The 26472-nt window shown below is 43.5% G+C and overlaps 1 protein-coding gene across 1 annotated transcript; it reads right to left on the reverse strand.

Annotated features, from left to right (window-relative positions):
- Positions 1 to 26350, reverse strand: FAM47E (family with sequence similarity 47 member E). The gene is made up of 7 exons (XM_090267381.1): positions 25970 to 26350; positions 22572 to 22699; positions 20364 to 20514; positions 17585 to 17770; positions 9455 to 9607; positions 6337 to 6420; positions 1 to 75 (listed from the first exon to the last, which is right to left on the reverse strand). Exons 1-7 carry the CDS (start codon positions 26348 to 26350, stop codon positions 16 to 18), a joined length of 1143 nt encoding a protein of 380 aa, XP_090123507.1. The 3' UTR covers positions 1 to 15.
- Positions 26351 to 26472: the final 122 nt, after the last annotated feature.

Consider the following 26472-nt stretch of genomic DNA (forward strand, 5'->3'; position numbering starts at 1 on the left):
TTCTATGCTGAGTTACTACTTAGGGGTCTTCTTTTGCACACATTTACACTTCTTCACATTTATTTTCTCAAGGAACTAAAAATAAAGAAAGGATGAAAGAAAATTAGATTGGCAAACAACAACTGTACCGTTCTGCCCACAATCACAACCAGACCTAAACTCACAACCTCACACTCTGTAATATACAGCCTTATTGTACTCAAAATCTCATGCTGATAAGTAGACCTTGAGAGATGTTGAATTTTGTAGGTAGTCACACAAAATCGGAAATACTTACATCTAATTCACACTCGTTTGGTGCCCAAGTCCAGCCCAGCCCAGCTCAGCACAGCCTTGTGCTGCTCATCTCTGCTATTAAAAGGCCTGGCTCTATTCTGTGTGGCAGACATAATGAAGCTATGGGTAATGCCTAGAGTAGATAATCCAGCAGCAGATCCTGGAATGTGTATATAAGGATGTAAGCTCATGTCACATATATGAATGTGTATATATACACAGTGAACATGGACATTATAGGAGTTAAAAGAGAATGAATGTTCATACATAAATTTAAATTGTGTGTGTGTACGTGTGTGTATATTTATGTGTGTGTATATGAAAACTTTACTATAATAGATTCCCTCCTTTCATGATAAAGTAGAGAATATAGGATGTAAGAATAAAGGATTTGAATGACAGATATTCTTGGAGGATTCATATATATCCAGAGAAATCATCTCCCTTTAGTTAACGCAGCTAAACGAGTATAGCCAATGTGTCAGGCATGCTTCCTTTTGGCCAAAATGGAACTAAATGTTCATCAACAGAATGGATGCAACCAACAGGGGACAAAAAAAAGTGTTTTGCCACTAAGAATGTTAAGATAGGACTATGAATCATTACATCGAGAGCAAATAACATGATATATAGTGTATATATAGACATATATATATATATAAATTACACCTAAAGAAATATAGATATATAGTCATGGCAAGAGGAATATATGTATATATAAACACATTTATGTATCACATAATTATATTATGCTTAAGTATGTTTATACATATAAATATATGATCATATATACAAGTATGTCATTATATAAGCATATTTTATACATCAGACATATAAATATGCTTCTGTGACCTTATATACAGATAAAGCAGTTATGATAAGTACACAAATGTATAAATGTATCTGGCAGGGGTCTGAGAGGGAACAATGCTGCCCACCCAGCACTCACCCCCTTTCCAAGCACCTCTCTCACTTCCGCACCAGACTAGCGCCCCTCTAGCTGCTGCCCTGGCCGTCATTTCCAGAGTGGGTGGGTCTGTGGATGTTCTAGGACTGGGGGGTGGGTCTTTAAACAAGTGGACTCTGCTGAGAGACAGGCAGTTTCTGCCTCCACCCCAACACGCATTGGTCTGCACAGTCAGAAGCAATGAGGCTTGATTTTCCCTGGTGCTGGGACCCGTGATCTGCGAGGTCCGGTGAGGAACTGGAAAAGCTCCTCAGATGTCCCTCCTGACCTTTTTAAAAAATGTGTGACTGTGATTTCCACTGGCCTGCCACTGCCACCACTGCTACCACCACCACACTGCGTCCTCTCCACCCCAGCTCTGCCCCTCCTACCTGTCTGGGGGAAAGGCTAAGGGAGTAAACCCCGACAGAAAATCCGGAGCCGGAGTCCCTAAGGCGGTTTGACGTTGTAGTCAACACCGGCAACTCCTGCGGCGCACCTGAAGCCAAGCTGTATTGACTTTGTCTTTCCCTTGGACCCTTCAGCTGCGAAGAGAGGGGGGGTCTGCTGCATGGGCAACAGCAGACCCTCCATATCACCCTGCCCAGGCTCTGTAGCTTCAGCTTCACTGGAGAGGACACTCCAGCGTCATCGCAAGATGTCGATTCAACACGGGAGGAGACAGATACCGGTTATAAGCTCATCTGATTGGCGAAGGAAACGAGCGCCAGGGGTCTCCTCTGATGGTGGGAGAGGTCATCGCACCTCACTGGACAGCTACCGTCTCGCCATGGCTCGCCTGCCCCACTGGGTGCGTGGGGATCAGAGAGGCGCCTCTCGAAAAGTGGGCCACAAAACACTCGCATCAGTTAATTCCAAGCAAACAACAAGAAAGAAGACTCCGGCTCTTCGCCTCGCTAGCTGGAACATCAGGACCATGTGCCCCGGACTTACTGCAGACCTTCCGTGGATCAATGGTGCCAGGAAAACCGCTGTCATTGATAGGGAACTGGCACGGCTAAACATCGACATTGCGGCTCTACAGGAGACCCGGTTGGCCGACAACGGAACTATCAGAGAAACCAACTACACCTTCTACTGGCAAGGGAAGTCTCCGGACCAACCAAGACAGCACGGTGTTGGGTTCGCTGTGAAGAACACGCTTGTTAACTCCATAGAGCCACCCACAGGAGGCACAGAGAGATTACTTACCCTCTGATTGTCAACAACTTTCGGCCCAGTCAGCATTCTTAGCGCGTACGCCCCAACCCTCTGCGCCACCATCGAAGAGAAAGAACAGTTCTACCATGCACTGGATGAAGCGTTATCCAAGATCCCCAGAAGTAACGCTCTCTATCTCCTTGGAGACTTCAACGCAAGAGTAGGAGCCGACCACATGGCCTGGCCCACCTGCCTTGGAAACTTTGGGAGAGGAAAGATCAATGAGAATGGTCAGCGACTGCTTGAGCTTTCGTGTCACCACGGCCTGTGCGTGACAAACACATTCTTCAAGTGCAAAGAGACCCACCAGGTGTCATGGAGGCACCCCCGCTCCCGCCATTGGCACCAGCTTGACCTCGTCATCACCAGAAGAACGGATATTGGCAGCACCCTCCTCACCCGCAGCTACCACAGTGCAGACTGCGACACGGACCATGCCCTCGTGGTAAGAAAGGTGCGCATAATGCCGAAGAGGTTGCACCACTCCAAGATGAAGGGTCGCCCACGCATCAACACCAGTTGTGCCAGCAACCCAGTTAAGACCCAGCAATTCATCAACAAGATGGAAGATGCACTCGGCGAGGGAATGGCGGCAGACGACATTATCGAATCCAATTGGTCACGTCTCCGCGACGCCATATACAACTCCGCCATTATTGCTTACGGGAAGAAAGAGCGGAAGAACGCTGACTGCTACGAGGCTCACTGGGAAGAAATGGAACCCATGATCGAGGCTAAGAGGAAGGCCCTACTGGTTTACAAGGTCACGCCCACTCCCAGTACACTTCAAGCTCTACGGGCTGCCAGGAACAAAGTCCAGAAGACCGCCCGCCACTGTGCCAACACCTATTGGCTAAACCTGTGCAGAAGCATCCAGGAAGCCGCCGATATAGGCAACGCACGAGGAATGTATGAGGGTATCAAGAAGGCAACAGGCCCAATCCCCTCCAAGATCGCCCCCCTTAAGTCCAAGACAGGTGAGGTCATCACTGACCAGGAACAGCAAATGCGGCGGTGGACCGAGCACTACCTCGAGCTGTACGCAACGAAGAACACCGTAACAGACACTGCTCTTAACGCCATCCCAGACCTACCAGTCATGGAGGAGCTAGACACCCCACCTACTGCGGCAGAGCTCGGCAAAGCCATCGACCGCCTCGCTTGCGGGAAAGCACCAGGAAGCGACGGAATCCCTCCAGAAATCCTAAAGAGCGGGAAACCAGTCCTGCTACAGCCACTCCACCATCTACTCTGTCGCTGCTGGAAGGAGGGTTACATCCCCCAGGATATGAGAGACGCCAACATTATCACCATGTACAAGAACAAAGGAGACCGCAGCGACTGCAACAACTACCGGGGCATCTCTCTCCTCAGCGTCATCGGCAAAGTATTCGCCCGGGTCGCTCTTGCCCGCCTGCAGACCCTTGCTTCCCGCGTCTACCCAGAGTCCCAGTGTGGCTTCAGAGCTGGCCGATCAACAGTGGACATGATCTTCTCCCTACGCCAGCTGCAGGAGAAGTGTCACGAGCAGCATAAACCACTCTACCTCGCCTTTATCGACCTCACGAAGGCGTTTGATCTGGTCAGTCGAAGCGGACTCTTCAGCTTGCTATGGAAGATTGGCTGTCCACCACATCTGCTTGCTGTGGTCATGTCCTTTCACGACAACATGCACAGCACGGTGTCCTACAACGGCGCAACCTCTGAGGCCTTCCCAGTCAGCAGCGGAGTAAAGCAGGGCTGCGTCCTCGCGCCTACGCTGTTCGGAATCTTCTTCTCCATGCTCCTCCAATACGCCTTTAAGGACTGCAGCGAGGGTGTCTTCATTCACACCAGATCCGATGGCAAGCTCTACAACCTGGCCCGTCTACGAGCCAAGACCAAAGTCAAAGAGGTGCTCATCCGTGAGATGCTCTTCGCCGACGACGCAGCTTTGACATCACACTCCGAAGAGGGACTCCAGCAGCTAGTCACTTGCCTTTCCCACGCATGCAAGGAGTTCGGACTAGCCATCAGCCTGACGAAGACGAATGTTATGGCTCAAGGCACGGGGACTCCCCCATGCATCACCATCGACGGATACACCCTGGAGGTTGTCAACGACTTCACTTACCTCGGGTCCACCATCTCGAGCTCTCTGTCAGTCGACTTGGAGGTCAACCGGAGAATCGCCAGGGCAGCCACAGTTATGGCGAGCGTGGAACAATTCCAGCCTCACTGAGAAAACCAGGCTGCGCATCTACCAAGCCTGCGTACTCAGCACTCTCCTCTATGGCAGCGAGACGTGGACCACCTACGCAAGGCACGAAAGGAAACTCAACAGCTTCCACATGAGGTGCCTGCGACGCGTCCTGCATGTCGCCTGGCAGGATAAAGTACCCAACACCGAGGTGCTGAAGCGAGCCAACATGAGCAGTTTGCATGCAGTTCTTAGCGAGAGACGCCTCAGGTGGCTCGGCCATGTCAAAAGAATGGATGCAGGCCGTATCCCCAAAGACCTCCTCTACGGCGAGCTAGCAGAAGGCAAGAGGATGACAGGGCGCCCAAAACTGCGGTTCAAAGACATCTGCAAAAAGGACATGACACAATGCTCCATCAATCTCAACACATGGGAAGTTCAAGCAGACGACCGCCTAGCCTGGAGGCTCGCGGTCAGGCAAGGTACGTCACGCGCAGAGGCTGCGCGCAACGAGGAGGCGGTCCAGAAAAGATCAAGGCGGAAGCAGCGTCAACAGCAGCAACAACGGCCATCTGCCTTCACCTGTAACAAGTGCGGCAGGGATTGTCACTCCCGAGTCGGACTGCACAGCCATTCTCGGCGGTGCAGATAGACTCTCAGGAAGCTACGCCATCGTCTCTCGAGACGGACGGCTGCCAACGATCTGGCAGGCCTATTACTGATGCTGAAAGCTGGAGAAGAAATTTCATCCCAGTTATGTAATACTGTCTTTCAGCCCCATCTCTGCCTCATACTCTATACCTCCCTTCACCTTGCCTGATTTAACTTCGACACCACTCCGGATCTGAGCTTGGTCAATATATTTATATGCCAGTAAGCATAAGCTATTGTTAACTCTTGGACAAAAAGAAATTCCATATCCCATTCCAGGACCATTGACCATCTCGGCTGTACAGCTTCAAAAGCTGCATGGGACATGTATCCAGTGGACACTGGGCAAACCCATGACTTATTATTTACTAGCTCCGACTATGGCCCCATGCCTAGCTGGCTTCTTGCTTTGGAACAGGGGTTGTCTGGGTGCAGAACTTCCTGCTACATGCTCCACTCACACAACTTCTCACTCCACCCCTGCTACACATACTCTTCCAAGGGGATCAGTTCTATGAGTAAAGCAACTGGGGCCAGCTTTACAAGTTAAGGGAGGGGAAATGAGAAGGGCAAAAAGATAAAACAGGAAAAAGAAAACAATGGTGGGCTCCTAGGAAGTGAACTTTTGCCCTGTTCTGTTTCCACATGAGGTGACAATGATCATATTGTCAATCCCAATTCCATTTTGTCCAGACACAGGCCACAGTTCTCTGTCCTTAGCTGTGGAAGCAAAAGAAACTTTCATACTTTCTAGAGAATTCAGAGTGTTTCAGTACCAGTCAGAGTGTGCAAGGCAAGTGCCCTGTACTTAGGGCTCTTTTACTGTAGTTCCATTAAGACCACCCAATACAGAGACAGCACCTCTGACAGCAGAAACTGAATGGGCAGAATAAAAGGGAAAAATGCCAAATTCTATCTCTTGGCCCCTGTCTTGGGAATAATCATGCCCTTTCTGTATGCCTGTGAGAAAGAGAAGTGTTTTGCTTTTGGCAGGATGCTGATGCCTTCCCATGAGCAACGGTGAGCCCCTCAGCAGGTCTTTCTGAAATGACCCCTTACTCACCTTCGGCATCCTGTAGCCCTTATTTAGAATGAATTCCTTAAAGGCAACTGGTCCATAAAGTCTGGAAAATGCAAAGAACTCCTTCTAAAAGGGGGTTCACATTAAAAACAAAAAGTCAGCAGTCAGAAGCTTCATTTCATGTTTGTCCTAATTAGAAGCATTTGACTCTATAACATACCTCATTTTTAACCACTCCCTCATCTGGAAATCTGTGTGCAGTTTCCGTTCACAAGTCAATGAACACAAAGGCTATCAAAAGATGCACAACGTTCTCTCCTTCTCCTGCCCTTTCTCTAAACCTTCTATTAAGTGTAAGCCATACATTCGTTTTTATTATATTACATTATAAAATCTCTGTAAGATAAATGTGCTTTTCAAAATTGATTTATTGTATTTTTCCCATTACTATTTAGTTTCCTTATGTCCACCTCTGCCACCTCCACAATCACCACAAACAAGATAAATAGAAACTCATAGACACAGACAACAGCACAGTGGTTACCAGAGGGATGGGGGGAGGGGGTAATAAAGGGTAAAGGGGGTTAGATACATGGTGATGGAAGGAGACTTGACTTTGGGTGCTGAACACACAATACAATACACAGATAACGTATTATTTAATTATATGCTTGGGCCCTGAAAAAATTTACTAACTAATATCACCTTCATTCTATAACTGGCACAGGACTCCTAAAACTCTTGCATTTCCTAAGTGTTAGGAGCCACAGAAGTGAAAGGAGAGTCTTTTGTTATTCATAACAAACCCCTTTCAAGCACAAAGGAGTTTATGTTAATGAGGTGACAATTGTTGAGGCCAAGATGGGGGCTGGTTGCCAGAAAACCAACCAGGTGATGATTGGTTTCACCTCCACCTCCCAATGGCCAACAATTAATCACGGCTGCGTGATGAAGCCTCAATAAAACCCCAGAAGGATGAGGTTCCAGGAGTGTGGCACAACTAGAGGGCATAGAAGCTCCACGACGCCCCTTCCTGCACAGCTGGCCCTATGATTCTCTTCCATCTGGCTGCTCCTAAGTGTACCCTTTTATAACAAAATGGTAACCTAGGAAGCAAATGGTTTTCCTGCATTCTGTGAGCTGCTCTAGCAGAGAATTGAACCTGAGGAGAGGGCTGTGGGAACCTGCAGTGTATAGAGTCAGCTGGTCAGAAGCACAGAGGACAACCTGGACTTGAGACTGGCATCTGAAGTGAGGGCAGTCGCATGGGACTGAGCCCTCAGCTTGTGGGATGTGACTCAGTCTCCACGGAGATAATGTCAGAATAGAGTTCAAGTGTAGGACAGCCAGCTGGTGTCTGCAGAATCAGAGAATTTCTTGGTGTGGCAGGAAAACCCTACATATTTGTGACCAGAACTGACAGTGGTAGAGGAAGAAACAAGTAGTGTTTTTCCTACTCAACACTCTATTCACAATTTTTAGATCTTAACTCTAATGAGCTTGATTATTTAAAAAAGAAAAGAAAAGACTTGATCCAGCCCCAATATCTTTGGGGTATTCAGGCATTTATTAGGTTTTACCTTTCACTTATTTGAATTTAAAAACTGGCTGTATAAGGTTATATCATTGTAATTCAGTTCTTTAAGATCATTTCACCTTTCAAACAAACTCAATCAATAACCATCAAAACTCATGTATTACCAGAAACACAACCATGTCATCACAGTGACTGTCCCTTACAAGCACATCACTGCACCTGTGTCCTGTCAGAGGGGGTGCTATAGCCAGTGGTACCACCTACAGTGCCCAGGTAAATCATCTTCAGGTATTACAAAGGTGTGATTTATAAAAATTATTATAAAACAACTTCATCATTTTGAATCCTTCTTGTGTCTAAATATCTCCGAAATTTAAATATTACTAATTTTTCATGAGCAGACCATAACCAATTTGGCAAACATCTTTACTAGCTTTTGCTGTAAAAATAAAATATTTTTATAAAATCATTTGTCTTTAACAATCAGTCTTCAAGAATGTATTTCTAAAAAGGAAACTTCTACACACCTTAAAACAATAGTTTTGTAACTATTTTCTTTTAAACTATTTAATTGAGAAGGTTTGGTTATTTTTTAAAAGTGCAACTGAAATAGTTTTATGTTATATATTAAATTTACATAAATTTAGAAAGGCAGCTCTAAAAACGTACACCAAGAAATTCTGCTGAACATTATTTACATTATTATGAGGCTTCCTATAAGTTGCTTGTACTCATAAATTTGTGTCACGTCTCACAGCTCAAAATAAGAATTTCACACCCAGTACTAGAAAAGGTAAAAATGATCATCCATCCTCCAATCTAAAGGAGGCAACTGATGAGTGATTTAGGAATGAATAAGTGGCCAAATTTGTATAGCATTTTAATTTTTCAAACTGTTTTCACACTGAGATATGCAAGAAGTTTTAGATCTGTTGTAAAGAGTTTCATAAATATTCTCGTTAAGAGTCCTGCACAAGTGTTGCATCCATATCTCCAAGTTTTCTGGACTACGGTGAGCATCTTCTTTCCCTTACATACTTGTACACAAGAGATCAGTAGGCAGGCAGAGTTTCTTTGTAGCAGAATTAGAACTCATTCTTACTGTGCATATTTTTGCTTTGTGATATCAGCCTTTGTCCCTTTCCTCTCAGATGAAGCAACTCTGCTGAATTGCATAAAAGAAGTTTCCAAATTGAAATTTAGAAATTCTTTAACATTCATGCACGGTTCATAAGGGGCGGGAGGGAGGCCTTACATTTAGTTACTCAAAGAGAACACATGACATTATATCCATTCTGAGTACTGAGGTGATCCTACCAGGTCACACCACCCATTGGACAGCCAATTTACCCATGGAAATGAACCAAGAATAGTAGGAGTACAAGGAGTGGTTGCCCATCTTTGGAGACATTGTGTCTACCATGAAGTCAGGAGATCTCAAGTCTTGCTTATTACATATTTGCCAAATAATGACTTGGCTTTCTCATCACTGGTTTCAATATACAAGCCATAAAACTTTCGGGAGCCTCTGTATTACTCCAGAGACTCTGTCTTCAATGTGAGGTAGTAGTTGCACTGTGAGAATGTTTCGCTCAGATGATCAAATCATAGCATAAAACATACCTGTTTCTGCTGCTCCTTTTTTAAATTCTCTTCTTGAGCTTTACGTAAGACATTGGGGTCAACCAAAAGTTTGCCAGTTCTTTGCCTTTCCCACAGTTTGGGGTTCAGATACCATGCTCCATATTTCATTTTCACATTCTTTGGCTGAGGATTCTATAGTGAATAACAAAATTCCAGATTTCATTAGTGTTTTCTGTTTTGTTTTGTTTTGGTTTGGTTTGTCATTTTGATAAAAATTTAGTTTATGAAAGCAATTTCATTTATGTTGAATTTATGATTGCTCCTTGCGAAAGCACTTTATGATGTTTCAGTATGCTTTGATTTACAAAGGGAACATGAAAATTTCAAGATTGAGAATGCAGCCTCTTCCACTTAGCAGATACTAAAGTCAATGGACTACTTAAATTCTTCATCTGTAAACTAAGATAGCAATATCCACCCCATAGAGTTGTTGGGAGGATTAAAGGAAAGAATTATGTAAAGCGGCTAGAAATCATGTTAAATATTTCACTAACGGGTAATGACCTTAAAGAATACACAGTCAACAAAAATGATAACCCAGAGGACTTACGGCCAAGATGGAGGTATAGACAGACACACTGCGTTTCCCTCCACAACTAAGAAGGAATACAACTACCTCAAAACTAGAAATAACCAGAAGTTCCAGAAAATCAAACTGCATGGAAGTCCAGCAAACAAAGATATAAAGAAGAAATACTCATCCAGACAGGTAGGAGGGGCGGAGCCAGGGTGGAGAGGGCGCGGTGTGGTGGCGGCAACAATGGCAGCAGTGGTAGGCTGGCAGAAAAGTGCAGTCACACGTTTTAAAAAGTCAGGAGGAACACCTGGGGAGCTTTCCCAGCTCCTCACCGGATCTCGCAGCTCACATTCCCAGCACCAGGGAAAATCAAGCCTCATTGCTTCTGACTATGCAGACCAGTGGGGGTTGGGTGGAGGCAGAAACTGCTGGTCTCTCAGCAGAGTCTGCTTGTTTAAAGGGCCCCCACGGTCCTAGAACATCCATAGACCCACCCACTCTGGGAACGATGGCCAGGGCAGCAACTACAGGGGCACCAGTCTGGTGCGGAAGTGGGAGAGGTGCCTAGAAAAGGTGCAAGTGCTGGGCAGGCAGCATTGTTCCCTCTCCGACCCCTCCCCACATACAGCGTCACAACATGGTGAAACAGGTCGCCCTGTACTGGCCAATTCCTATAGCCCCACCCCTTACAACATAACAGGAGCAACAGCTCTACCTGGGACACGGAGGCAAACAAACACAGGAGCCTGTCAGAATGAGGAGACAGAGAACTATGGCCCAAAAGGGGGAATGGACCAAGGTTCCAGTAGGAGAACTAAGCGACGAGGAGATAGCTAACCTAACAGATGAGGAGATAGACAACCTAACAGATGAAGAATTCAAAACACTGGTGATAAAGATGCTCACAGGCTTGACAGATATGCTTGAGTACAACGAACACATAAGGGAAGAAGTGAAGGCTATGCTAAGTGAAACAAAGGGAAATTCACACAAAACCAATGGTGAAAGGAAGGAAACCGGGGTTCTAATAAATTATTTGGAACATTAAGGAAGAAAAACACAGTCAACCAGTGCAGAATGGAAGCAAGAATTGAAAATAATGAGGAAAACTTCCCAAATTTTGTGAAGGAGATGGACATACAGGTCCAGAAAGCACGGAGGGTCCCAGATGAGCTGGACCCAGAGGGGACCACACCAGGACGCATCATGATTGAGATGCCAAAGGTGAAAGATAAAGAGAGAGTCCTGGGGACAGCAAGAGAGAAGCAGAGAGTTGCCTACAGGGGGTGCCCATAGGACTATTAGCTGATTTCTCAGAGGACACTTTGCAGGCAGGAAGGGACTTGCAAGCAGTATTCAATGTGATAAAAGGTAACCTGCAACGAGGATTACTCTATCCAGCAAAGCTACCATTTAAAATGGAAGGGCAGATGAAGTGCTTTCCAGACAAGGTAAAACTAAAGGAGTTCATCAACACTGAGCCATTATTATATGAAATGTCAAAGGGACTTACTTAAGAAAAAAAAGATCAAAACTATAAACATTAAAATGACAACAAACTCACAACTGTCAACAACTGAATCTAAAAAATAAAAACAAAATCCAACTAAGCAAACCAGAACAGGAACAGAATCATAGGATGGGGATCATTTGGAGGGTTATCAGCTGGGAGGGGAGAGGGGGAGAAGTGGGGATATGGTGCAGGGATTAAGAAGCATAATCGGCAACAAGGATGCCAGCCGGTTAAACCAAGCATGCCGTTGTCCAGAGACAGCCAGCCAACCTGGAGTCTGCACAATCCTTCCCCTTGTGGGAAGGCCACCCTCCCCCCCACACCCCCACTCTTATTAGGGATTTCTGGACCCACGGGTAGGTAGGACGACGACCATGTCCAGCTTGAAGCAGCTAGAGGAGCTCGAGACCTTCGTCCATTGTCCTTTATAAGATTGTAAAGGGTCTTAAGTCTGAGAGGGAGGGATTGTTATTTTTTATTGTTAAAATATTTAACTAATTAATTATTTTTTAAAAAGAAGAAGAAGAATATATGAAAGGGTGAGGCAGGAGAGCTTGTATGTATGACCCACGGGCATGGACTTGAAGAGGGGATTGTTGGGGAAGGGGAGTGCTGGGCGGAGGAGAGCAAAGGGGAAAAAATTGGAACTATTGTAACAATATAATCAATAAAATAAACTCAAAAAAAATAAAAATAAAAATAAAAGAAGCATAATCGGCTGGTACAAAATAGAGAGGAGGAAGTTAAGAATAATATAGGAAAGGGTGAAGCCAAAGAACTTATATGCACGACCCTTGGACACGAACTAAGGGGGGTGGGATTGCCAGCTATGCTCAGCCTTGGAAATGTTACTTTTGATCAAATGCTATCCAACACCAATCTCTTGCCTCTCTAATTGGATGAAAGAGGAGGAAAAATAGATGTCATTTCATTCTGTCTCCCATTCCTCAGTAATGCATCTATAGGTTCATAGCCAGCTTCTGTGGATATAATACCCACATATTGTCTCCTCAAAAAGGGAGTCTAGTGCTTGGGAGGGACAAAGGAACAAAAAAACACAAAGATTCTGCCTTTCTTCTCACTTACATTTAAACTATGATGTGGAATGTGCTGGGCATTCAAGGGTCAATCCAGATACACCTGTCTAAAGCAGAGAGGTTGGAACAAGGAGGAGGAAAATCTGCTCTCTCAGAGCTAGATTGAGCATTGTGATCCCTCCATTTCAAGCATCCTTTTTACAGAGAGGGGTCCCCAAGGAGATGGGAAGGCATTTGACCATATAATGGTGACGAAAAGCTTACGGGGCCAGCATAACATTCTACAAGTGGCCACAATTAGTCACCCTGCCCACTGTGTTACAGGCCGCAGCCAGGGGTTTAAACATAAGGTGGCAGCCATTTGCAGGGGGAAAACCTTGCAGTTTTGAAGGTGTGGAGCCATACGGTCTAAAAAAAGGAAGGAGGGCCATGTGGCCTGGGCTAGTAAGAAAGCTGGCCTGCTGCTGCTACTTTAATCACGCTGACTTGAGTGGACACCAAAGCCTGGACTTTTAGACTTTTGGAACTTGGGACAGTCAGAGAGGATCTGTTAAACCTTAGACTACACCATGACCAAGTGCCACATAGAAAGTGCTTCCCTGGGCTGTTATACAGAGGCTGATGATATCATACCCCAGATCCTGAAGGAGAGCTGACAGATAAGGAATGGGGAACTTCTGGGTGTGGTTTTGGCTTCTAGCCTTTTGGGGAGCAAGGGAAGTGTTGGGTCCCATGAGAGAACAGGGCTCTGAGCTGAAGTGCTCACAGCCCTCCCCAGGTTGGCATATTATAAATAAAGACCTGTTTTCCTCAACACTAATTGTTGGGTTTTATGTCAAGGTGCCACGTGAAATAACCTCCTTTTCACTCAGTAACATACTTACCCCTTGCTATTTCTAGAGCACTCCTTTCAGGCTTGTGCCTCAGGGCCTTTGCACTATTCTCTCTATCATAATGCTTTTCCTCAAGATACCCACATGACTTACTCCCTTACCTAATTCATGTGATCTTCTCAGTAGTATGCTTCCTGACCACCCAGTTTAAAAATTGTAACCACCTCACAACAGTACCTGTCTTCTTCCCCTGTCCCATTTTTCTTATAGCGCTTACATATTGTTCTGATTGTTTGTCTCCCCTTTGACCCGCTAACATGTAAGCTTCTGGGATTGTTCCCTGTTACATCCCCTGGTATCTAGGACAATACTTAGAACACGAGGGGGGCTCAATAAGTATTTGTTGAATTGAAGTTGGGTTCCTTCTTTGGCAATATTGACCTTTTGAGCTGGATTATTTTGGTTGGAGTCGGGGAGAAGGGGACTGTTCTATGCACTGTAGGATGTTTAACAGCATTCCTGTCCTCTACCACCTAGAGGCCAGCAGTGCCCTCCAAATAGGGGCAACCAAAATTGTCATCTCCAGACATTGCCAAATATCCTGGGGTGGAGAGGGGTGGCTGAGAACCACTGAATTGAAGGAAGGAGAGGAGGTAAGAGAGGGAAAAGGGAAGCAAGAAAAATTGAATCTACATCGCTGCTCTACTGAAGGACTTGAGTTCTGGAATATGTTATGTTGTTGTGTAACTGTTGTTCTCTTGGAATTCAACACAAACATCATTTCTTCTGTGATGCCTTAACTGTGTACCTAACCTCACTCCATGCTTGGTGAAACTGATTACTTCTTCCATCCTGTACAAACCATGACATCATTTCATTGTAGTTCATCATTCACCTGATGATCCTATTTGACTCTAAGCTCCTGAAGTGCGGGACCAGTCCTTCATTTGTGCCCAGCACCTTTAGACATACAGTACTAGAAGCTAAAATTGCTTGTTGAATGAACGTATGGACAAATGGATGAATGAATATACAGGAGTAAAGGGAGATATGCTATAATAATGGCACAGACGGCTGTGAGAGATTAGAAGAAATAGATTTCAACCACAGGACAGGTAGAAAACTCATGGAAAAAACTGGCATATGAAGTGTATCTAAAGGGAGATATAAACATGCAGACATGGGAAGAGGGGCACTTCAAGCAGAGAGAATACTGTGAACAAAGCTAAGGTAGTAAGAAAGTTGAGCATCTTAAAAAACACCGAAGAAAACAGTGTGATAGGCCTGAGAGTATGTGGGGTAAGAAGTAAATAAATATTGGGACTTCCACTTGTGGAACAGGGTAAATAGATTTACCATCCCACCAGCAACAACCAAAAACCAGAAAGAAAAAAAAAACAGTATATATGAAGAAATTTTTTTAAGACATGACATCAGATACCAAAAGACAATGATGCCTGAGAGACAGGAAACCAACAGGACAAACCCCACAATTGCCACAGTTTACAGTCTGGAGAAAGTGAGGAGCCCAAGAGGAGCCTAGACCACTCTCTGAGTTGAGAAGACAGAACTGAAAATCCAGGAAGACTAAGGCAGCTGAAGTTTGCAGCCCAGAGCTACACAGAAAGGCAATTCCAGAGGTTTACTCAGTCTCTCTGTGTGTGCAGGTGTGGGAGGAAACTCCCAGAGGTCCCAGAAGAAAGCAAGCTAAATGATTAGAGGAAACAGTGTCCAGCATGCACACAGGGCCAGGGACTGTGCCCATTCCCCTCTTGAGAAATCTACCACTTCACACAACTCTGGGAAGAATACACAGCAGAATCTCGCCTCGGCAGTAAGTAATCAGCCCTAGACTGAACATTACTTTCATTCTTCCCAACAGATCTTAAAAGCAGGACCCAAAGGGATAAAATTTTTCCAAGTAACTTTAACTATATCCTAGAACAAAACTCAAGTTTTGAAGAACACAAAAATACCCAGCGCCCAATAAGGTAAAATTTACAGTGTCTGGCATCCACTCGAATATGCCAGGCATGCAAAGAGGCAAGAAAACATGGTCCACAATGAGGAAATAAATCAATTAATGGCAAATCACAGAGAACCAATACAGATGTTACATTTAGCAGACCAGAACATCAAAAAAGTTATAATTATATTCCATATGTTCAAAAGATTAAGTAGAGACACAGAATGTATGTATTTTTTAAAAACCCAAGTTGAACTTCTTAAGATGAAGATCATAATGTGTGAAATGAAAAATACATTGGACGGGATTAACAGCAGATTAGACATTGAAGGGGAAAACACATTAGAGAATTGAAAGACACAGCAATAGAAATAGAGAATAAAAGAGAATTAAAAACCTAATAGAGCAGCAATGATCTGTGAGACAACTTTATGCAGCCTAATTACATGTAATTATAGTCCTGGGAGTGGGGTTGAGTTACTGAAAAATATTTGAAGAAATAGCCCTGGCAGGTGTGGATCAGTAGATTGAGCACCGCCCTATGACCTAAAAGGTTGCCAGTTCAATTGCCTATGAAGGCACATCCTAGGTTGCAGGCCAGGTCCCCAGTTGGGGTGTGTGAGAGGCAACTGATCAATGTTTCTCTCACACATCAGTGTTTTTCTCCCTCTCTTTCTCCCTCCTTTCCCCCTCTCTCTAAGAAATAAATAAAATCTTTAAACATATATTTGAAGAAATAATGGTCAAATTTTTCCAAATTTGATGAGATCTATAAACCCATCGATCAAAGAGGTATAGCCAACCCCAAGCACAAGCAACATGAATAAATAGACACTAAGTTATGTAATAATAACATTACTCAAAACCAGTGACAAAGAGAAAATGTTAAAAACAGCCAAGGAATAAAACATATTCAGAAAAACAAAGATGAGGATGACAGAACATTTTTAACAGGAAACAACACAACCAAGAAGACTGGGAAGCAACACATTGAAAGTTCTGAGAACAATCAAACAAACCAAACACTATGAACCTAGAATTATATTCCCACAAAATGATCTTAAAAAATGAAGGCAGAATAAGGATATTTTCAGACAAAAGCTGAAAGAATTCATCACCAGCAGATCTACACCTGAAGTGTTAAAGGAAGTCCTTCAGAAAGAAGAACCATGTGGAAATATATTTTGAACTTTTGCATAGTGACCCTCCACCTGCCAGTCAAAAGTTCAATTTCAGCAATAACCACAGTGGTTTATAAAGCTTTTGTGCAAGTATTTGTAAGTACAAGGAACCGTGAAATTTCATTCAGCTCAGAATCAGGACAAGTACTGGATCAGGCCCCCCGTGTGATGGACAAAATTTTTCTGTCCAGCATCAATTTGCATTTCTAAAGAAAAAGGAGAGGAAAACGGAAAATTTAAAGAGCTGATAATAGTGATGGAATGCATACTTTTCATAAACCTTGCACAACAGAGTCAGGGATAAAAAACATCATGTATAGGAAAATGGACAATTGTGTTTGATTGTAAAGGACAAGGTTAATATGTCCAAAAAATTCAAAATATAATATCAAAGATTATGTGTTAAATGCAGAGAGTAATTAGAGGTTATATATTGTTTTTCACTTTCAGAGAAAGGAAATCTCTCCCCACCCATATCATCAACTCCCATTTAGGCACTTAAGTCTTTGTGGGATTGGCACATTTGACTTGTGTATATATTTGCAATAACACACTGTGTAGAAAAGAAAAAAGTACTTAGGAGTACACAGTACTTCCCTTTGGAACATAGCATGTTAGATCCCATCTCTGTTACCTTGTTCTATATTCACAGGAAATTAGTATCGGGAAACTGAGCAAGTTATTAATGATCTGGCAAGCGTGCAACCTGCCATATGGTTTGTTGTCATTTAGATGCCCCTAAAAATTCAAGAATTCTCTGGACATAAAATGAAGTCTTCATAATCATCAATTGCAGCGTTTTACTGTTGTGACAATAAACATCCACATATATTTCCACTGCCTGTTAGAATTTCAACATATATTATAAAACACACGAAGAGATTATCTTTGGTATGTGTATTAAATATTCACTCACTTAACAAATATTTATGAAACATAAAACAGTCATGAATTCTACTAAAAAAGCTGGTGCCCTTCAGGGCACCAGAATTCAAGAACATTTAAGATTTAAATACAACTTAATTTTCTTTGATTTTCAGTCTTCTCCCTTTTTTCAATTACCTCAAGTTTTTGCCTCCGTTCCTGGAAAAATTCTTTCTCTTCCCGTTTATTGAGCCCTACAAACTTCCGTAATTCCTGAGGGACCCGGTCCAGTCCCAACACCTTGAGTCCATGAGTGCTAGGCGGGCTCTGAAAGTTGACTGTAAATTGTTTGATGACATAGTCTTCATCAATTTCCGCATTTCCCTGGAAAAATATCACATTGCATAAGTCAAGGACAAATGGTCAAATGCTCCCTGCTTTCATTTCTTTAATCTAAGGGAGACATTTGATGATGGCTGGAAAAGAGGGAGTTTGAAAAAGTAGAAAGTGCTGCTTAAGGTCTTCCAGCCAAGATGGAGGCCTACATATAAATGCTGTGTCTCCCTCCACAACTAAGAAGGAATACAACTACCTCAAAACTAGAGACAACCGTAAGTTCCAGAAAATCAAGCTGCATGGAAGTCCAACAAAGATATAAAGAAGAAATACTCAGGGCACATGCCTGGGTTGTGGGCCAGGTCCCCACCTGGGGGCGCACAAGAGGCAACCACACGTCAATGTTTCCCTCCCTCTTTGTCTCCCTGCCTTTTCCTCTCTCTAAAAATAAATAAATAAACTCTTTTAAAAACAGAGAGAGAAAAATCTCGATTTCTAAGGGTGGCTCACTTCCTGTACCAGGAAGAGAAGGAAGATTCTAAATTATAAGAAATGCTTATTAATGGAGAAGTCACTTGCTTTCATCTGCATAACAAACCTTACTCTTGTTTACCTACTTTTCCTTTGTCTTTGGCTGAATAGTATTTAAGCCTGAATTCTAAGCCACCTGGGAGAGCTACTCATATTTCCCTGGGTATTTCCCATATTTATATGATGTATACACGTTAACAAACTTTTACTCGCTTTTCTCTTGTTAATCTGAATTTTGTTAGAGGAACCCTAGAGAGAACTTAGAAGTGTAGAAGGAAGTATAAACTGAACACAGAGAGAAGAAGGCCATTAGCAACTGAAGCTGATGTTGGAGTGACATTGATAGAGAGGAGTCATGAAATAGAGCCACGGACATCAAGGGAGGAGTAGAGTCAAAATTAGGCTGAAATAATAACGAAGTGGAAATAGAGCAGGCAGCATCAATGAGATAAAAAATGAAAAGCATGAAAGGAATGTATGAGCTAATGCACTGGGGAAGATACAGCAGGGTGATGTGATAGGTACCTAGGTAGCATAGCTGAGGTAACAATGACTCCTTGGTCATAAGGGACTGAAAATAAGGTTTGTCACCAGAGCACCTAAATTATATCCCACAGTTCCTAAATTTCCTGCCTAGACATAGTAATCTCTGGCAGTAGGAACCAAGAAGTGGAAGGGATGGGATACCGGTAACCCAATCCAGAGAGATTATGGACAAGCAGCGGTTCAGGCACCAGAGAGGGTATGCGTCATCTGCCTCAGCCGGCAACTCCACACCAGTCACCTTGGAGGAAGCCTCCCTCTCCACTCTCAGCCAGTCTGCTGCAGCTGGGCTGGCACACCCACCTCCTGGCTTCAAGATTAGACTTGTGACCTGATTTAGCCAATGTTATATTCCATTTCCCCACTCATGGGGAATAACTCAGGCACAAGGCATCAGACCCTATGAGACTGAGCCTGGGACTTTTTCCTATCGGAAAAGGGCTGCTCTTTTCCCACTTAAGTTGCTACATGGTAGGATATAAACTTTAGTGGCTCCTTCTGTCATCTCTTGGGGAAAGACAGCTGGAAAACAGACTGACACATAGAGAAAAGCATCCAACACATAGGGAGAGCACTGAAAAACATGTTAACACCTTGATCCAGCTGTGCCTGCAGCTCCTTATACCTCTGGATAACTCCATTTTCTTCCTTAATCCAGTCTGGATTATATTTCAGTCACTTGCCAATGAATGATCCTAAATAACACTTCGACCACAACTGGCTGATGCACTCAAAAAATGGGGAAGGAAGCTTGCACATCATAGAAGATTTCAAATCCAGGAAAAGCATTGGGAGTCTCCACACCTACAGGGACCTGGGAACAGGAATATGCAACTAAATAGGTTTTGGGAAGGAGAGCAAGGAAAAAGGCCTTGAGAACTGAGTCAAAACTCTATGTCAGAAAAAGAGCTGCCCAATAAATATAACGGAGAAAAATGGGTTCAAGGAGTAAAGGAAAGAAGGTAGAGAAGATCCTGACATTGAAATTGAAAATAAAAATATGAAACAACAGGGAGGGGGAGTGGGAAGATGTTGGCCAAAGGGTACTAGCTCCATTTACAAGATGAATAAGTTCTGGGGATATAATGTACAGCATAGTGATGATAGTTAACAATACTGCATTATAAACATGGAAGTTGATAAATGAGTAGATCTTAAATATTCTTGCTACACACACACACACACACACACACACACACTAACGCTATCATAATAATCCTTTTGCAATATATACGTCAAAACATCACATCGCACATCTTAAACTACAAAATGTTATATGCCAACTATATCTCAGTAAAGCTGGGGAGAAGAAAAGAAAGCCACTCAAAAAAATATGAGGTGATGACAATGATGTGAGATATAAACAATAAACATTCAAATGGGCTGTAAACTTGAACACTTTTCAGAAATTTCATCTACAAGAAACATTTCTTATAAATGGTGGGAGAATAAGAAAGTTTCCTCTATGACTTTGATTATTTGACTTAGATTATATCCAAACACTGTTTTCTTTTAATGAAAGTAACTTTGAGCTTGTCTTTAAAGAGCTGTTTTACTACTAACTCACAACTTCAGTAGCCCATTTGCAGAAGTCACGAACTGCTTTGTGTGCCTTTTCAGAGGGAAGCAAAGCATCTTCACTAAGCTGATCTGTTTCACTCAGCTTCTTCTCTTCATAAAGCAATGGGCCTGGACCTGTCAAAGGTGTCTTCTTGGGACTAAAGATAATGGAATCATCAAAAATTGCAATATGAGCCACCATGAATCCAAGAGAAATTCAAACAGTATCTTGGGGTAAAGGAGATCATAAAACAAGTATTTCCAACTGGTTTTTCAAAGCTCGCACTTACTGTTTTAATTTTTCAAAGATTCGGTTCCTATTATCATATCATAAAGACACATATATCATATTAGCGATAACAATTAAAACTGATATAGCATTTTACCATTATAAGGTGATTTTTTAGATTATGAGTACCAGTTATTAAAACATGTGCCAGGTAAAAGCAGAAATTATTGTGCCTGGAGTACGCCAAAGCCTCAGACAGTCTGGACAAGTAGGAGACTCCTTGACCTCTCTGTCCCTCATCCCTAAACTCCAGCCTGTTCATAAGTCTGATAGATTTTATTTCTGTCTTCCTCTCTGGACTGCAGCAAAAGATTCATTGCTGGTATTTCTGAATCTTCTCTTAGGACCCTCAACCCCCAACCCCTAACCCATTCTCTAAATTGCAGCCAAAATGATCATTTCAAAATATAAATCTGATCATGTCCAATGCAGCCACCCTTCACCTTTGATTAAACTCTCTTCAGTGTCTTCTCTTTCAGAATTGAGATAAATTCACATACTATCATAACTAGCCGATGGTTCATAGAGGGTCAAGAATTTAAAGCTCCCAAGTCAATACGGACCCACACTGTTGGAATCTCCAAGGGGATCCCTTCATAAAACACTTCCCTACTTGCCAACCAGGTTCCGAGCAACTTGAAAAATAATACCCAGATGAAAACCAACATGTCACTTTTGTTACTGACAGCAGCCATATTGGAGGACATGGGTTTAGGTCCTAGTGGTCTTCCTCACTGAAACCCAGAAATGGGCAGACTGTCCAATGCAGGCCCCAGAAGGGTGGACCAGGGTGGGACCTCCCTCAAAAAGGGAGGAACAGAGGAGAACTGGTGCTTCCTATGGGCCATGTTGCCTCTCGAAGAATGGAGGGCAGTGCTGAGGTGAGCATGCTCAGTTGTTCTCCCTAGATTTACCAGGGGTATACTCAGGGGCCAGAACAGTGGACTTCCTGTCGCCTTGTGTCTCACCCTAACAAACATGTATAATTTAATACAGTGGATTTTCTCTCAGTCAACCTCCACGTAGGTCACTCATGTGACTGGCAAAGCTCCACATGGCCCTTTCCAAACACCCTGACCATGGCTCTGGCCAGGTCCCCTACAAGTGGTCTGGGTGCTGTGGATGGGCTTCTCTCGATTACACCCACACTCTTCAGTGCCTGCCAGTGACACCATTTCATTTCAAAAGTCAAATGCATGTCCCAAATCTATTTATGTCACCTATATTACCATCTCATTGCATTTACATTTAAAATATTACATGAGTTGGGGGAACAAGAATATGGTACAAAAGAGAGTTGTTTCTATGAAAATTAAGATTAGTACTTTGGAAAAATTTGATGAAGATGTCATTACTAGTGTGATTTATGCAAAAAAGATGACTTGGAACTCTGAGTAGCAGACCTAGCCTCAAAAAAAAAAAAAAAAGAAAGAAAGAAAGTCTTTAAAAGACTAACATGTGAATGTACAGTTATGGTGTAGGGTAAAATAAAATGTACTAAGAAGTACGTAAGTGTCATGTCTTATGATTTCCTGTATTAATTTTTATTTTTTCTTTCTTTTTCTTTCTTTTGGTTATCCAGACAACTACTAGTCCCAATCATGTGAATAAAAGGGGTTCTGCCATAAATAACTAAAGAGCCAAGGTGGCCAATCAACCAGGTTTCCTGCAGTTTTCCTCTTCCCCAGCAGCTCTCAGAGTCATGTTGAGACACCCATGTTTGCTCCATTGCTGGATAATTCACAACCAATAAAAAAACTAACACACTATTTAGAAAAGGAGTCCAGGCTCCTTTCCCTCCTTTTCTAGAACTTGGTTACTCTTGCTTTTCTAAATTATCCTAAAGATGAGGAACTTTGAGAAAGTAACTCATAGAGAGTTTCATCAGGTGCTAGGAATAAATGAGGGTTTTAAAATATAACTTACAGTCCCAGGTGGTCTTGGATAGAACGTTTTTCAAAATGTTTTATAGGTTCCTTCTGTTTTTTCCTGGTGTCCTCACAATGAGCCTGTGTGTCCTCCACTTTCCTGTCAGGATCCAGCACTCTTGGCACCTTTAATAAGAGTTACAGTACAAACACAAAACAGTTTTGGAGAGAAGGAAAATGTATTGAAAATGGGGGCCCCGTGATTCTAAGACAAACAGACCATCTCACCCTTTTGCTTTTCCCTTCTAGTCAGTCAACACGTTCATCAGTTTCTATGCAGATCCTGGGCTGGGCGCTATGCATGAACTTCCATCACCCAGACATTAGGTAGGCAGCCTTTGTACTGAAATTCCATCTCATCTAGACAGAATGGTGCCACTGGGTCTGCCCTGGCTCCCAACTGCCCAGCTGAGTACTTCTAAAGGATATCTGTGGGAAATTTCCTTCATGATGAGGGCAAGGCCGCTGCCTGGACTTCAGCTAACCCATGGGCTTTTAGACTGGATATGTTTATTGATTTGAGCGAGAGAGGAAAAGAAGAAGAGAGAGAGAGAAAAAGAAACATTGAGCAGCTGAATCCCAACCGGGGTTAGAACCCGCAACCTAGGAGAAAACCAGAGGCTGAAAGGAACCCTCCTGTGCTATATCACAATAGCCGCACTTGATCCATTGGTGCCTGTAACTGTGGAAGGAAACAAGCACCTCGAGATGATTCCTCTGATATCAAGGCAGCTAACTTTTATCAGGTATAACCAGACCCACAACCAAGTCCAGCATTCTACCCAGGAAAACAAGAAATCACTCTCCCACCAGATGGCCTCTGGGTTTTGAGATTTCCTTTTACATATGTGACAGAGAGAGGACTGTGTTTGCCCCCGAAGGAAAATGTGCAGTTAATGAGTTACAAGGTGCTCCATGGGATTCTTAAAGCAGTAGCACAATAAGTGTGTTCCAGTGAGTTCATTTCTAAACTTGGGCTGGTTTTTGTTTTTGGTGTATATGGAGTTATTGATTTGGTATGTGTATGCAGTGTTTTCTTGAACCCACAGTGGGTTTTGGTTACGGAAGCTCGGTATTCGGACAATAATTATTCTACTGTTCCGTGATAACATTGATATTTATTGTCAGTGGGGCTGCAACTCTCTAATAAACATCGGTCATTCTAGAAAAGGACTTAAAAAAAAAAAAAAAGGATATCTGTGGTTTTGGTCTGTCCATCATCCATCCATTCTTCCTCCTATGAATGACAGTATCTAGATTTTTCTTTGGAGAACCACCTCTCCTTCCATTCTCAGTCCTCGTGGTCTGAATCAGCCAACCCCATTCTCAGTCCATGGGCAGGTCAGTCCTATCAGGACCTGCCCAGCAACTGATTTGGGAACAGGCCAAAAGCCAAGTTGGACCCATGGGAATTCAGCTATGGAATTTTGTTGAGACTATGCAAAAATAAATATTCTTTTCCTGGGTACAAATTAAATCTAGAGCCACTGATAATCATTGTGGCACCATAAAGAGATCAAGCCTCAGAAAAAAGCCAACCCCTAGATGGTAGTTCAAGCATAGCAATAAGGGCCACAATCCCACATGCCATTGGAGAGCACGTGCAAACAATCTATAACTCATAGACTCAAAAGCTCTGACCTGCAGGAGTCAATACAGGAAAACACCTGGTGGAAAATAATTGGTTTGTAATTCGAGTTCTCATTTCTATAGACTTCTCTGCCACTGGTCATTTACTTAGTCATCTGTTCATTATACATGAACACTCTTTGAGTGTCTACCATATGTCAGGTTATTGGTAGTACAGAGTGAAAGACACAAAATCCCTGCCCTGTAGAGCTTTTAGTCTAGTGAGGAGGCCAGTGGTGACAAGTGCTATATTGAAAAACAGATCATAGTAAGGGTTAGAAAATGAGGGCGGAAAGGAAATGTTATTACATACAGTCTCTCAAAGTGGGAGACATTCCAGCAAAGATCTGAAGGAAGTGAAGAAGTGAGCTAGGCATACTTCTGGGGCAAGTGTCCCAGATGCAGGAACAGAGATATGAATTGGAAATGTCTGTAACATTCACAGAGCAGGCAGGAGACCACAGTGGCTACAGTGGGTGAGAGCAGAAGAGTAGGTAGTAAGGTGGGAGAGGGAACAGAGAGGGATGGGATGGAGAGGAGAGAACGTAGGGCCTTTCACTCTGAGTGAAAAGGGCCCCTGGAGGACTTTGCAGAGGGGTTCAGTTTTCTGAACAACTGTCATGCTCACTGTGTAGGGAAAAGACTACACAGTGGTGTGGGTGGCAAGCACTGCTCGTTCCATGCCCAATATTCATTCTTCTCTTTTCCTTAAATCTAACAATTTTGCTCTGTATTACATTCAACGTTGCAATGCCCAACCAAGAAATTCAATTTTCTAGACTCTCTAGCATCTAGGAGTGATCAGATGAATGAGCTGCTTACTGGGAAAGCTATCACAGTTGACCCTTGAACAATGCACAGGTCAGGGGTACAGACCTCTGCAGAGTCAAAAATCCACATAGAACTCTGACTCTAGAGTGGACCATTAGCATCCATGGACTCAGCCAACTACAGATCAAAAACAGTGTTTTAGATTCATGGATGGGAATCTACATTTAGGAATATGAATATACTGTCTTCTATGCATGGTTGGTTAAATCTGCGCAAGTGAAACCTGTCACTAGGAAGGGCCAACTGTATTTATTGAAAAATCCCCCTACAAGTGGACCTGAGCAGTTTGGTCCCATTCAAGGGTCAACTGTATTTGCCTGTTGACATGTACCCTTTAACCTTTGCCCCTTTCCCCTTCTTCTTTGGAAGACTTGTGCCTGGAGGTATGAAAGCCATTTTGAGACACCAGAACTGGAGACATATGCTGAGGATTATGGAACTGCAAGTCTGTAAATGCCTGGGATTATGGTTACAAAATGGAGCTGCTGCCCACCTGAGCCGGACAGTTTGGTGAAGTTTCCCTTTGACCTTGTAGGTTCACATAGGCCTGATACCCATCAGTTAGTAAGTACTTATGAACACCTTCTAAGAGCGGGTTTAAGTGACAGTAGCACTCCACCCCCATTGTGTTCCTTCCCAAAGAAGTCACAGGGAGAGAATAGACTGGTGGACCTTAAGGGAAAAGGAAGTTGAATGTTCCCAGAGTGCTGGACCTTTATAAATTGTGCAGCCTCATGGGAAGCAAAGGGAAATGCTACTGAAAAGAGGCTGGTCCAATTCCCAAAGAAACTCCCACCCAGGGAGACATTCCTTGTCCTCTCCTGTCTATGAACACGTCATTCCCTAGAGAAAATAGCACGTCATTCCCTAGAGAAAATACCCCAGGTTTCTAAGGAGAATTATTTTCTAGACCCTCAGTGTAGGCCGTCCCACAACCCTAGGACAGGATGTCACCTCTGCAGGCATATCTTCTTTCAGATTTGGGTCCCGAGCCAACGGGTGTGGGCTCAGCTGGGTTTCCATGGCCTCTACAAATGCCTTCTGTGCCTGCTGGGCTGTTGAGATCCTGGAACACAGTTCTACTCTCTTGGACGGCTTGTTCTGCCTCCTTCCGGGGGGAGGTCGGGGGACTAGGTGACTTGTCTGGGGGACGGAGTGCTCCTGAAGCCCCCAAGTGATCCTGCCTTCACGAGGAGGGCACTTGTGTCGAATGTCATCCTCTTCACTTTTCAGAAATATCAATCGCTTTGTATTTACAAAGCTGGAGGATGCTGGCCTGGTCTTGGGAGGATCCCCTCTGCACCTGAAAGACAGCATGTTGTGTTGTACGGAGAAAGAGGTTGTTAAGTAGGATTTTGGGGGCAGAAGGGGGGGAAGAGGGTGCACATGGGAAAGGTTAAGTTAATCATACTCCTAGTTCAGGTCACATTATCCCTGGC

Source organism: Furipterus horrens, unplaced genomic scaffold, assembly GCF_987537825.1.
Source record: "Furipterus horrens unplaced genomic scaffold, mFurHor1.1.pri manual_scaffold_2, whole genome shotgun sequence".
Lineage (NCBI taxonomy): Eukaryota > Metazoa > Chordata > Mammalia > Chiroptera > Furipteridae > Furipterus > Furipterus horrens.